At 45.8% G+C, this 14,674-nt stretch overlaps 1 protein-coding gene across 9 annotated transcripts in view; it reads right to left on the reverse strand.

Annotated features, from left to right (window-relative positions):
* Nucleotides 1-14,674, reverse strand: part of Rps6kc1 (ribosomal protein S6 kinase polypeptide 1) — a 140,132-nt gene that overhangs the window by 60,959 nt on the left and 64,499 nt on the right. For 6 of the 9 annotated variants that reach the window (XM_006497172.4, XM_006497175.4, XM_006497174.4 and 3 more), the window contains 2 exons: nt 10,650-10,765; nt 169-261 (listed from right to left, as the gene is read on the reverse strand). In XM_006497172.4, coding sequence (XP_006497235.1) covers nt 169-261; nt 10,650-10,765 — 209 coding nt within the window. Of the gene's footprint in view, nt 1-168; nt 262-10,649; nt 10,766-14,674 lie in introns of those variants that run through there. The other 3 variants (XM_006497173.4, XM_030254962.1, XM_017321197.1) reach the window with 2 other exon arrangements.

Below are 14,674 nucleotides of genomic sequence, written 5' to 3' on the forward strand. Positions count from 1 at the left end.
TTGCTGAGATGAAAGCCATTCCTCGGTTGCTTTGTTATTTTAAAGTGCAGATACATTTGAGTCATTTCCCCCTTTGTTTCATATCCTTAAGATCCAAAGCTTCAAAGACAGAATGTCAGCATGCAGTCGATTTATGACTGAACTCTTGAAGAGACACTGAAGAATTACCTTGTCAATCACCCCAAGGACTCGGAAGGCCTTCAGCTCCTCGGCAGGGCTCCTCAGGCTCCAAGGGGGCCTTGAACTTAGTGATCCTGGAGGCTAATGGAAGATATCAAAGATTTCACATCAATCAGGGAGGGACTTGAAGGAAGGCTGCCTACTGAAGCAAACACCAGGCCAAAGGAAACTAAATTTACCAGAAATCAGAGAAGAGAGATAAAAGGAAAAAGTTACTGTTTGTCTGTAATGTAAAATGAAAAAATCAAAATAAAGAAAATGAAAATGAAGAAGCAAGACAAAGCACAAGTAAGTCGTCAGTCACAAGGCTGGAAACGGGCTTTAACCGAGGATGGAACTGTCCAACAATCAGCTGAGCGGCCAAAGGCAGTGGCAGCCTGGAATTTACCCAAGACAGACCAAAAGTGATTGAGGAAGAAAACAAACAAAAATATTATTAAACAGATTCACTTGAAACAGAGGAGGCATGACCTTGAAACAACAGTCCTTCAGTGTTTCTTTATAAAACAAAGTAAGCAGTTAGATACTTTAATCTATACCATATGTTTTAAAGAGAATTGACAGATTCAAGTTGACCAAAAAAAGCGCCAACCAATGGTGAGAAAAATAAATGCCCCATCCGTACAGCCAGTGATTATTAGAAAAGAGCTTGGAGTGACTCATGAGAAAAATAGCTTTTCTTCAAATATTTGACTATCTGTGATGTGGAAACCAGTCTATGGCCTACAAACAAGATCAGTGACTGTGGAAAGGCTGCTGGAGCAACACAGTTAGAAACAGTCTCAACTTCCAAACTCTGGCTTCGCCCTGCCAGGCAGCTAAGTCCTGAGAGGAGCAGGGCTCAGCATGTCCAGCTGGATTTCTGTAGTTCCTCCTCACAGGAGACACAACGCCTTGTCACACAGGGCAGACGGCCTTATCAACAAACTAGATTAGAGTACAGAGGGGACAGCATGGTAAGGAATCTACTAAGACCCCTTTCCCGACACTTCACAGACTGGCATGGCCAGACAGAGCTCTTAACAAGAACTGCACCCTGATCACTGTTGGGGTAGAGTCAGGAAACTTAGCAAGGAAACTGCCTGGGGAATTGGGTGCAAGCTGTCATGGGGAGACTACCACCTAGGAAAGACAGTGTCTAAAGGCAGCAATCAATTCTCATTGCCTTCAAATAGCTTCCTCATCTCTGGGTACAGCAGGAAAAAGCTAGTGGTGCTGGAGTTGGGAGGGGTTGGGTTTGGTTTGAATTCTGTAAGCAGGATCTCCCGAAGCCCAGGCTGGCCTCGAACTTGCTTTGTAGCCAAGGGAGGCTCCTCATGCTTCTATCTCCCACATGCTAGAATTACAGATGTGTACCACATCTGGCTAAGGGTGTGTGTGTGTGTGTGTGTGTGTGTGTGTGCATGTGTGCATGTGTATATTTACATGTGCACGTGTATGCACATGCACATAGAGATCAGAGGTCAACACTGGACGCTTCTTCAATCACTCTCCATCTTACTGTTTGAGAAAGATCCTCTCCCTGAAGCGGCAGCCCACTGATTGGCTGATTGGCTCCATGGATCCTGAGGTCATCACCCCTGCCTCCCTGTGCTAGCATAATAGGCACACAAAGCCATGTTCACTTTTTACATGGGTGCTGGGATCCAAGATCCTCATACTTTATCAACCAAGCCGTTCTTATTCTTAGCCGCAGCTTTTGTTTTAGAGATGCTTTCACTTGATAAAATATCTCAATTGCAACAGATAATAATAATTTTTAAATGATATAATTTGATTTCTTAGATATGTCTCAGCAAATGTTATTTGATATCGCAATTCATTAGGAACCAAAGTAGATGTCAGAAAAAAGATACATCACTGCCTCCTTAAAAGCTGAAAACTGGCTGGGCAGTTGTGGCTGGCGCACACCTTGAATCCCAGCACTTGGGAGGCAGAGGCAGGCAGATCTCTGAGTTTGAGGCCAGCCTGGTCTACAGAGTGAGTTCCAGGACAGCCAGGGCTACACAGAGAAACACTATCTCAAAAAAAAAAAAAAAAACAAACAAAAAAAGCTGAAAACCTAAGGGAAACGTTTAATGCATACTATCAAGACATCAGTGAATCCACTGGAACTGTCAAAAAGCAATCTCTTCTGCAGGAGTTACACTGTCTTCCTTCATCATTACCCTCTCATGCCTACACTGAGTGTGGCACTCACAGAAAGCTGCTCTAACAATCTCTGTTTTCCTCCTACGCAAAGGGAAACTCAGAGGATGAATCACTTCCATCACAAAGAGAGAATGGGATCCTAGACAGACCTCAGCTCCACCCTGCTGCTGACAACCTTTCTATTAAATGCCACATGCACACACATGCACACACATGCACACACATGCACACATGTACATCTTGCTGCATTACCAACAACAACAACAAAAAAAAAGCTGCTTGTAATTTTAGCTAAAGAGCTACCAAGGGAAAGTACTATTTTATCTGTTACATTTGAAGTTTAATACTCCAAACTCCAGAACACGACATCCCGTCTTCTGTTCACATTTCTCAGTCCCTGCTCACTGGTCTCTCAGATTCCATAGACAGTTCACTCTGCTTATGCCACTGAGTGCACGGTGAGAAACACAACAGTGCTATGGTGTAGACTGTGGGATGCATCGCACGCCCTTATGTTGATGTCCGCCGTCCCAGCTCAGCAGTATTCAAAAGTGAGGTCCCTGGGAGGTGACTGAGTCTTGAGGGCTCTGACCTCATCAATGATTCTACTTATGGATTCATAGCTCAAAAGACTTTGGGGTTGTGTGTTAGTAAGATTTAGGAAGTGGGCCTAAGTGGAGAAAAGTAGGTCACTGGAGACTTGCCTCCCATTCTTACACTCTACCACAGGTCAGAAATAACAAAGCCAAGTGACCACGGTCTGAAACCATGAGCCAAGATAAACCCTTGCACCTTTTCCACAGCAATTAAAAACCTAATACGATACAGGTCATCGAGAGGCATGAATGGTCTGCTACAGTGAGGGTCACAGTGGAGGACTGGAAAACAAAAGTCCACACTTGAGTTTGGTTTCCACAGCCCTTGAATGCCAAGGAGAGCCATGTGCACTGTGTGCTCCCGAATGAAGAGAGCAGGTGCTCTGTGTGAGAAAGGAGCTAAAACGCACTAAGTAGATGCTGCTGCAAACAGCAGTGCCTTGGGGCAGATAGGAACGGCAAAGGCGACAGACACAAATCTTCTCTTTCTTCTTTAAAGTGCTTTGCAAGCTTCAGGTCAGACAGAGTACACAACGATTATAAAATAAAGGGATCATCTTAAAAACCTCATACTGTTGGCTTCTAGGAGAGAGAGAGTCTGCTTTGAGTGTGTGGCCCCGGGTGGGTCTAACACACGCCACGACATGGTCCACATAAGGCAGCACACTTTGGACTTGTGGGTCAAAAAGGAGGACACAGAGTTAGAACCATGGGGAGCGGAGAAGTGAGGAGTGCATCTGATAAAATACATTGCATGTGCTTATGAAATACCCAAAAACTAAAATTATTCTTAATAATCTCTTATTTCTTATATATAGTAGCACTTAAATTAGTTTTAACTCCACAGATCTGTTCCTGTCTTTAGACAGCAAAGGGAAATATAAATCTACAGGATTTAATAACATAAAGAGGCTTCAGAAACCAGATCCAGATCTTGGCTTATTTTGTCTTTCTAACAAAAGGACGCTGAGAAGCAATACAGCTAAGCTGTCTCTGGTGACAAAAGCTGGTGGCGGGAGAGAGGACTGGCCTGTGAGTGTATTCAGGTAAGGTGGTGCATGCCTGCAACCCTAGCACTCAGGTCTGCTGATGCAGGAGGACTGCCATGAAGAGAAGGCCAACCAGGGCTCTACGAGAGACCCTGTCCCAAATTGAATTAAATAAGAAACTCTTACTTGTAAAAAAGTATCACCAATGTAGCGCACTGTTACAAAGTAGCAGGAAATAACTTCCTAGGCAACAAAATTATGCCCTTGATGTAAAAAGTCAGTGTCTCTCTTATATGTAAGGGCCACTGTAGCACAAGATGTCAAGAAAGATTGGTTAGGTTCATCTATACCCGGACTACCCACAAGAAGATAGAATGGCCTCACAGGGATGGCAAGATAACACTGCTCAACTAGCCAGGGCCTAAGCCCGGGACACATAGCTCCATGCAATGATGGTGACAGCCAGTGCCTGTGATCAGCAGTAAGCACATGGTTAAAACTTGGTTGCTATTTCTGTTCTCTAAAAAGTTAAGTAAAGGCTACCTGGCTTCTCCTTTGAGTCGCCAGTTGACCTACCCACAGTTTCTTTGATTTATTAGTGTTCTCAGTATGCACTCTCCACCTGTAGACTCAGTGTTCCTCAAACTATAGCACATATGCACATTGCTCAAGGACTTATCAAAGTGGAACATAGGCTTCAGGAGAACTGAGCTGGGCCCAAAGAGTCTGTGCTTCCATCAGGCTCCCTGGTGGGGCTGCTGCTGCTGCTGCTGGTGGTTCAGCAGCTCCACTTAGAACAGAGTGACCACACCTCAGAACACCTGAGCAGGAGTCACTCCTTACCGTCAGGGAAAACGGTAACAGATAAAAGGAAAGGTATCCACAACTCGGCTCTGGCTGAGGGCAGTGGTGATACCAATCGTCTCTGCCCTAGGCAGGCAGGAGGCCAGATGGGGTTATGCAGAAAGATGAAGAAGGAGGAGGAGGAGGAGGAGGAAGAGGAGGAGGAAGAAGAAGAGGAGGAGGAGGAAGAAGAAGAGGAGGAGGGAGAAGAGGAGGAGGAAGAGGGAGAGGAGGAAGAGGGAGAGGAGGAGGAGGAGAAAGAAAGAAAGAAAGAAAGAAAGAAGGGAGGGAGGGAGGGAGGGAGGGAGGGAGGGAGGGAGAGAAGGAGATGAAGACGAAAAACTTCAATGTCTAGCAGAATCCCTGAACTCAAGCTCTTGTTCGGAGTTCTAGCTTTGCAAATCCTTCCTGGGCAGATGGCTAGCTCGACCACTCTCAGCCTCTCTTAGATGGCTAACACACCTGACATTTAGCCACCTGTAACCGAGTCAGTCCCATGCCTTATTGCCACGTCTCTCGGTGAGTTTCAATGTCTTTAATGACACCTGTCCAGTTGGCCAACAACATCAGCAAACACAGATGTGCTACCAGTGTGCTCAAAATCTACAGGGCACTCAAAACATTCTGCAGTGGTGTTCAATCACCCCTAGTAACTGTGGGATAGAATGGTATTTATATGTTTCACGTCCTATATTTAGATAATTTACTGTGCCTTTTTAAATTTTAATTGATTTTAAATTTTCTTTTAAAAAATATTAAGCCTAGCCGGGCAGTGGTGGTGCACACCTTTAATCCCAGGACTTTGGAGGCAGAGGCAGGTGGATATCTGAGTTCGAGGCCAGCCTGGTTTACAAAGTGAGTTCCAGGACAGCCAGGGCTATACAGAGAAACCCTGTCTTGAAAAACGAAAAGAAAAAAAAAAAAAAGTTAAGTCCTTTGCAATTTGGAAAAATAAATAAATAAATGAAAGCCACTGTCCCTTCAGTCCAGAGTCTACTTAATCAGAGGCCTGCCTCTCCAGAGTTCTTGGTGCCTTTCAGGTATGATATATGAAGCAAAACGGGGACTGTGTTCTGCTGGTTTCTTTTCCAACATTTGTTTGCAAAGGATATGATTACATATCCTTTATAATAATATAATGGGATAATGGGAAATTCAGGTTTTCTACATTCACAACCTAAGAGGTTCCAAGACTCCAAAGTTCATAAAGCAATGGAAAGGTCAGAGGGAGCAGCCACTGCCAGGAGGAGATGGAGACCAGCAGTGTCAAAGCCCCAAAGGATTCCTTTCTCTACTGAAACAGCTACAAAGAGATGTTTGCACAAGGATTCTTCAGAGAAGTCACATCTGCTTTGCACAGCACTGGAGAAAGGGAAGGGGCTCCATCACTCACACCAAACCTCACCGTGTTGGCTGAAACTCGGATTCAAAGACCGTCAGCAAAGAGAAACAATGGGTTCACCAAGCTAATCTCAAGAAAATAACCAAGCCTGCTCCAGACAGTGAGGAGGAGACAGGCCTCACAGAGTGGAGGAGACAGTGTGGAGTAGACAGGCCTCACAGAATGGAGGAGACAGTGTGGAGTAGACAGGCCTCACAGAGTGGAAGAGACAGTATGGAGGAGACAGGCCTCACAGAGTGGAGGAGACAGTGAGGAGGAGACAGGCCTCACAGAGAACACAATGGCAAATGAAAAGCAAGTATTTACCCCGAAGAACAACGCCATTTCCACTCTCTCCTCCAGCTGCCTCACCAGAAACAAACACAAATTATCATCAGATCAGAGTCAGCGCCCGCTGCTCTTATTCTTCGAGAACAACCCTCACAACCCCAGAGTGCCAGCTCTGGGCAGTCTCCATAAGCCTTGACTCCTGAGCTACAGAGCTACAGCCATGCTGGAAGGTTGCAAGAAGAGCTGCTGTGTCATACTCTATGTGGATCCCACACGTGTCTGCTGGATGCTCACAAGGCATTTGATGACTGGGTAGCCTCATATAATCAGCTTTCCTCTGTAGACCCCAGCTTTATTTTCTCTACAATTATGCTTAAAGTGAAATTCTGACTCATCTACACAGTGGTGGTGTTCTCCAGAGCAGAACCTACCCAGGAGGCCTTGTGTTCATTTGCTATTGACTCCAAGTATGTCATACGCATGTACAGAATGCTACATTACAGTCAGCATGAACTAATAAAGTGAATCTTACAAAATGAAACTGTGACTCCGTGGAAAGCCAGTAGCCTATCAATCAGGGATGAACAGGGTTAAGGATACAAGACAGCACAGGTAAGACTCGGCATTCTTGACGTACACCAGCCATACCCGATGCATTCCTTACAGCATGTCTATTCACAGGAGTTCGGTAATAGACAGAAGCTTCGATCCATATTTATGAATGGCTTTCCTTAACTTGAATTACCATAATGATCACCCAGCAGAGGAACATGAGCACCTTCCTGTTCCAGATCCAGAAACAGATACTCCCTGGGACTAACAATGGGATACCCTACTCCCAGTACACACACACACACACACACACACACACACACACACACACACACAATTTAAAACAAAAATATTGTCTCATGGCTTAAGTGACAGAATATGATACCAAGACTGCCTGCCTGTGGTGGTTTGGATATGCTTGGCCTAAGAATGGCCCTATTTGGAGGTATAGCCTTGTTGGAGTAGGTGTGGCCTTCTTAGAGGAAGTGTGTGACTGTGGGTGTGGGCTTTAAGATCCTCCTCCTAGCTGCCTGGAAGCCAGTCTTCTTCTGTTTGCCTTCAGAAAAAGATGTAGAATTCTCAGCTCCTCCTGCACCATGCCTGCCTGGAAACTACCATGTTCCCACCTTGACAATAACAGACTAAACCTCTGAACCTGCAAGCCAGCCCCTATTAAAAGCTGTCCTTATAAGAGTGGCCTAGGTCATGGTGTCTGCAGCAAAACCCTAAGACAGAAGTTGGTAATGGCGTAGGGTATTGCTGTGATAGGCTTGACCATGTTTTTGTTTGGAGGAATGTGTATTTTGGGACTTTAGAAAGCAGTGGAGTGTTTTAAGTGGGCTTAATGGGCTATCCTGGTAGGAATATGGAAGACTTTGTTGCTAAGCATGATTTGAACTGTAGAAGCCTGGCTATAGAGGTTTCAGAGGAAAAGAATTCTAGTATGGGTCAGAGAGATGATTGTGATGTTTTGGTAAAGAATGTGGCTGCTTTTGCCCTTGTCTGAAGAGTCTGCCTGAGGCTGAGGTGAAAAGAGTTAAATTAATTGCATTGACAAAGCAACCCAGCTTAGACTCTGTGCTGTGGTTTAGTCTCAGGAAGAGTGTTTCGATAAAGCATAGCAAGCTTAAAAAGGAAAAATGCAAACTATATAGTTCAGATGTTAAAGGGGTGCCAGGAGCTGAATCCTATGTTCTAGGAGATAAACAGACTAAGGGAGTGGTGATCTCAAAGTGAGTTCAGGCATGGAAATACACACCTTTAATCCCAGCATTCAGGAGATAGAGCCATACAGATCTCTGAGTTCAAGGTCAATCTACAGAGCAAGTTCCAAGACACCCAAACTTAGACAGTGAAGGAGTTGGAAAACAGAAAGCTGGTGATCATGTAATAGAACAAGGGGGCTATGTTCCAGCTCCAGCAAGCAGCAGAACTTGGCAGCTTTGGCCATGTGGCTCTGACTTTAGAGTCCAGAATAAAAGAAACTACTGGGCAACTGACGCTGGTTAACTGGAGCTAAGAAATTAGCGGTGATTAAGAAGAGACCAGCATCACTGAGGTGAAATGCAGGAAATTTTTTCTGAGAACACAAAGAAATTGTTCCATGATAGCCAAGGTTGTACCTCATATTGCAGCTGGACTTGGTAATGCATAAGAGCCACCCAGGTGGTACTGGCTTTGAAGGCGTGAAGGGGTCATGGAAAACAGCTAAGGCTCTGCACTGTGAGAGGCCAGGGAAGGCCATTGGTGAAGGTCCGGGCTCAGTTGCAGTTGATGGCCCAGGACTGAAGGGGTCCCGCAAAGGAGTTGAGGCTTGGCACCATGAAGAGAGCCTATGAGAGGCTACTTGTGAAGCCTAGTTGCAGCGGAAGACAGCAGTGTTTAGAGGATGCCAGTACCATGGGATGACCACCACCAGCAGCAGCAGCAGCAGAAGCAGCTGTGGAGTCAACCAGAGGTAGAGAAGTGACCCTTCAAGCCCTTTGGAGGAGCCCATAAGATCATACGTGGGTACCAGACACTGAAACAAGAAGCTATGAAACTTAAGTTGCCCTAGAGACCCCATGATGTTCAAGATGCCAGAGCTGTGGGATGCCTGCTGAGGAACACTGCTAACAGGGAGTGGAACCAGCCAAAGAGCATTGTGCTGAAGTCAACAAAGATGAAAAAGGAGTTGGAGATCTAAAGACCACTTCGACATCGGCCTTGAAGATGCAGAGTTTGGAGTTTGCCCAGATGGTTTTTGGTCTTGATTGCTCTAGTATTTTCTCACTATGACATTTAGAATGGTGTTTTATATCCTGTGATGTTAAAGGTATGTGATCTGCCTGTTGATTTTGACTTTATAGGGGATTACAGATAAGTGATTGAATGAATCTCAGAAAAGACTTTGAACTTTGGACTTTTGTAACATTGGGGGAATTTTAAACTAGGACTAAATGTATTTTGCATTATGCTGTGTTTAGGTATAGCCCCCATGGACTCATGTGTTTGAATAAGCCTATGAGGGCCAAGGAGTGGAAAGTGATGGCTTAGATATGTTTGGCCCAGGGAGTAGCACTATTTGGAAGTGTGACCTTGTTGGAGTAGGTGTGTCACTGTCGGCATGGGCTTTAAGACCATCCTCCTAGCTGCCTGGAAGTTAGCCTTCTCCTGTTTGCCTATAGAACAAGATGTAGAACTCTCAGCAACTCCTGCATCATGCCTGCCTGGATGCTGCCATGCTCTCACCCTGTTGATAATGGACTGAACCTCTGAACCTGTAAGCCAGCACTAATTAAATGTTATCCCTATAAGAGTTGCCTTGGTCATGGTGTCTGTTCACAGCAGTAAAAACCTAACTAAGACACTGCCTCTTTGATCAACTAAGGAAATAAACTAAACATGTTCTCCCATTTACAAAAACCAAAACAAAAAAGCTACTTCCAGAAACTGGACAAATCCAGACAGACCTGACATTAAAGCTATTTTTAAAAAAAAAAAATGTTTCTAAAGCCTTATGTCATATAGACAGGGCTGGGGTAGTCCCAAATAGCTTAAAGCATCAAGCATTGTGCCTCAGCGGCTACAGGCTGCTACCAGCAAAGCCTTGCAGGACTCTCTAGAACAGTTTCAACTGGCTGATTAAGCTGCACAGGTATGCACGAGAGCTGTGTGTGGCTCAGAAGCTCAGAGCATCTTGCAGGTGGTGAGGTCAGATCTACATTGTCAACCTGACTTGGAATCACCTTAGAGATACCTCTGGGCATGTCTGTGAGAATGTTTCCAGAGAGGCTGAACAGAAGAAGGAAGACCCACCCTAAATGTGGGAGTACCACAGCACGGGCTCAGATCCAGAACAGAATAAAAAGAGGACAAAGAGATCACAGAGCACTGCACTCAGCCTCTGCTTTCCGCTCCATAGAGATGTGAGCAGGCTCGAGCTGCGTCTGCCTCTGTGCCCTCCCTGCCATGACCGCCATGAGCCAGGGCAGACAGAAGGTGTGGGGAAGGCTGTGGAGGGGTCTTTCTTACTCTACTCTGTACCTTCCTTTCTGACAATAACTTATGAAAATTACAGAAAAATTCCAAAGACCAAAATTCTCAAATGTTCTAATTATAAATAAAGCTGAAAATAGGAACAAAAACAAACCAAAAGGCAAAGAGCACAGAGGCGGCTCCCCATACCTGTGGTCCCGTGTGGAGCTGAGGCGCGGCCCGGAGGCTACAGATGCTCTCTGCACGCATGAGGTACTCCGCAGTCCTTCTCTTCACAGCCTCCCGACGCGTGGGGCTCGACTCTCCTGAGAGGACAAAGCAAAGGCTGGCCTTGTGAGAGGGAAGCAGGAACTGCAACCCCATCCAGCAAGTTATTTCTCTTAATCCAATTCACATCTGTAACTGTGAGGAAGAGGGTGAGACTGGGAAATGGCTTCAACCTTACCCCTCCAGAGTTTAGTTTGCCCAAAACTGACAGGCTGATCTCTGAATGTGCACTGAAACCCGGCATGTTAAGGAGTGTCAAGTACACAAAAAACTGTATGTAGAAAGTTCTGAGGGTGGGAGCCAAGCCCTGGTTCAGGCAGGATTCAATTTCCAACTGAAGACTAGGGTCAGACACAATGCTCAGGAAGCCTTCAGCGCTCTGGGACTGACAGGTGCAGACAGCACGAGCATCCAGTCCAACCCAAGAATAAAACCACTTTGTAATTCTGAATGAAAATCACACTGAGTGAGTTGTGTACACTTCATTGGCAACCAGGTGTCATTCATCTTACACAGGAAAGCAGGGACATACCTGAAATCCTGACAGTATAAAATTACGTCAGTCTGTTAATAACCTGGGTCTCTGCCTCCTAAAGACAGCATCCAAATTCCCAAGACTCGAGAGCTTATCAAGCCTCGGCTCTCACCTCTTCAGAACAGGATGCTGTGTGGGACTGAGACACACCATGTCATTCCGATGGATAAAAGACTCACTCGCTCTCTCTCTGTCTCTCTCTCTCTGTCTCTCTCTCTCTGTCTCTTTCTCTCTCTCTCTCTGTGTGTGTGTGTGTGTGTGTGTGTGTGTGTGTGTGTGTGTGTGTTTAGAGCTGACTATTTGGGACTGGATAACCACAACTTATGGAAATTCCCTGGGGAAGATTCTCCCTCTCTCAGCAGTCGTTCATCTAGTGGTAGGGACTTCCCTCATCTACACTGTCACCTGGTGCTGTCACTGTGCAGTTCTTGTGACCTTAGCTGACCATACTCCTTCAGATTTCATAGACACAGCTTCCCTGACATATAGACGATGCTACCTCATAGCAGACTTCCTGCTCTTCTGGCTCAGTCTTTCTCCATCCTGTTTCACAATGTTCCTACACACACACACACACACACACACACACACACACACACACACGTGCATGCTGGAGAACCCTGCTAGAAAGGTTGCAGTACCCCATGACCAGATGGCTCTGAGATTAGTACAAAATGGAGGACTCCGTTTCTCACCTGGGAAGAGTGTCCCTGAACACAGGTTCCTGGCCTTATCAGAAGAATGACCTTGTACAAAGAAACTTAACTCAGCACCTGCTCTGGCTTCCAGGTCGCATAATAATTAGATACTGTACTGTGTCCAATTAGCCCTTTCCACTGTACCCCTAAAAGCCTTTATACACCCTAATCCTGAAACAATAATGTTGAGCTGTCTCATCAAAGCTGATCCCAGAACTTAATCAGCTGGCACTCACAGCCAACTGAACCCTGACATTACCCCACCCCTACCCCTATGGATCCTTGTGGACTAATGTCCAATGGCCTGTGAGGAAGGGGACACACATACACTCACACACACACACACACACACACACTCACACTCACACACACCAAGATCAAACAAGGAAATCACAAGTACATGCCACACACTTGTGAGATGATGTCACTCGCAAACAACGCTGTTCTGGTCTCCGGTTCTGCACACCCAGGCTGTGGCTAGGCTCACTGTTTTGGACTATGACACACACCACCCACTCGTTCTTCACATTCTAGGTAATATTCAGCAAGCTCTAACTTAAACCTCGCTTTAGCATTTGTTAAGCTTCAAACTCAGCTCTATTCAAAGTAGTAAGCCTGTCGCCTGTCTTACACGCTCACTTGAGATCTGTGCCGTTATGGAATATTTGGCTACAGCCACACACAGTCCCAATAATTTTGTCATCAAATCACTGCTTTTTAAACTTTTGGCTTTTCTGCCACTTTCTAGGCAGTCTCCATAGTAACAGAGAAATGAGGACTACAAGCCAGCACTGAAATGAACTCCTGCTGCTGATGGTGGGCCACTTCCATGGAAACTACGAGCATGAGAGAAATCCCGGGAAGGTTTCAGAATGTACCTTCTATATACAGACAACATGATTCCTCACTCGACCCCTTCAAAGGCAGTGGTGACTGACACACAGCAGCCATGGATGAAGACCAGCCCTTGAGAGAACCCTGGACTAGAACACAAAGATAAAGCTGCAGCTCTCCAGAATAGCCCCAACTCATCGTGGTGTTCACAGAGCGGTTCAGACAGGTTTTAGTGAGTAAAAATGATCACAGGCATTGTCACTAGGCTTTGGCATTCCAAGGAGAAAGACTCCCACTATTCAAGACTGCCGGTTAGTCCTGTCACACTGACTGGGTTGACTTTCTGGATGTCTGTGGAGGTGTTTCCAGAGATGACTGACTTGTGGAGCAGGGAGCTGAGGTGGGAAAGAGGCACTCTGCATAGGGCACTGAGGACTGAAAGCAGAAGGGGGCTTGCACAGCTCCACCCTTCCCAAGCAGGGGGAGTTTCCAAACTCTAGATCCTCCAGCCTGGATGCACTCGGCAACTCACCAAGGACCTTCCAGGAAATGTCGCTGGCCTTTCTTGTCCCAAGCTGCCTGGTTTATCAGCCTGCTGTTTTCCTGGGCTCCCTAGCCTAGAGACAGCATTGTGTCTACTCGGACTCTGACAGCATAAACCACTGAGCACAGCTGACAGTCACATGTGCACATCTTGGCTTTAGGAAGCTTCTGGGGGACCATGACAAATACAGTCACTGTCCTGTCAAAAAGTGGAGTTAAATATAAAAGGAAAAATTAAAAACTGCATTTCTCTGGACACCAACTCTGATGTTTTACAGAATACATGTTCTCTGTATGCTAGACTATGGGAATACTCAACTATGCAAGAATCAGGACCACTGGGCACCCGTTCATCAAATTGCACTCTACTTATTTTATTTAAAAAAATGTATTTCTTCTCTCTTATAGCTGAAAATAAGAGCTCAGGATGGGAAATGTCTTCTCAGTTACAGAGTTAATTTTAAGCTCTACGCCTAAGCCAGCTTTGTTCTAATTTGGAGGTGAGGGTATACTCCAAATGCCTAAGTGTTAACACTGGGCCTCAGCTGCTGGGTGCAGCCTCTGGGACGGCTCCTCCTGAGGCTCTGCAGACCCACAGTGGATTCACCTCGTGCCTGGCAGAAAGGCTTGGAAACGAGGTCTAACTGGAGGGGAAAGGTCACTGGGCTGGTCTTCTTGGGTGCTCGTCTTGTCCTGGGTTCCTCTCTGCTCTTCCTGATCCTTGGCTGGTTGTGAGGTGCGAGGCTCTGCCAATGCCCCCAAATCACGCCTTCCAGCCTCAGGCACAAAGCAATGGACAGCGACACTGGACTACAGCTTCTGAGACTCTAAGCCAAACTGTCCCTCTGTGGCATCTGGCACAGAAGGGAAAAGGCAGATGAACTTAAAAATTGATTGTCCTGTTTGAGTAGAACAAGAAAAAAAAAAGTGTGGAGAATCACAGCAAGCAGGCAACAGAGGAAAACAAACCTGAGCAGGCGTGCACAGCATCCCATGGCAAGGTGCAGTCAGACACCCAGGCTGACAGACAGATGAACAGACATTAGAGCTCACAGCTACATCCTCACCATGAAAGGAGCCCAGAAGGAATATGAAGAACCTAATTCAAAAGCCACACTATTAGATACATACCAAAAATAAATCTATATTTTGATGTAATTCTAAAAAAAGAAAATTGTCCTAACAGTGTCAGCATGAGAAAATGGTTCCTGCAGGGGAGAAACCCCTCTCACCTGTGGTGCCACCCCAGAACTTACTTGGCAATCAGAGTCTTTTCTCACTTATCTACCAAGGAGCAAAGGGCACCTTCTAAGTCACACAGGAAACAGAACCCAGTC

This window comes from Mus musculus, chromosome 1 (genome assembly GCF_000001635.26).
Source record: "Mus musculus strain C57BL/6J chromosome 1, GRCm38.p6 C57BL/6J".
Classification (NCBI taxonomy): domain Eukaryota; kingdom Metazoa; phylum Chordata; class Mammalia; order Rodentia; family Muridae; genus Mus; species Mus musculus.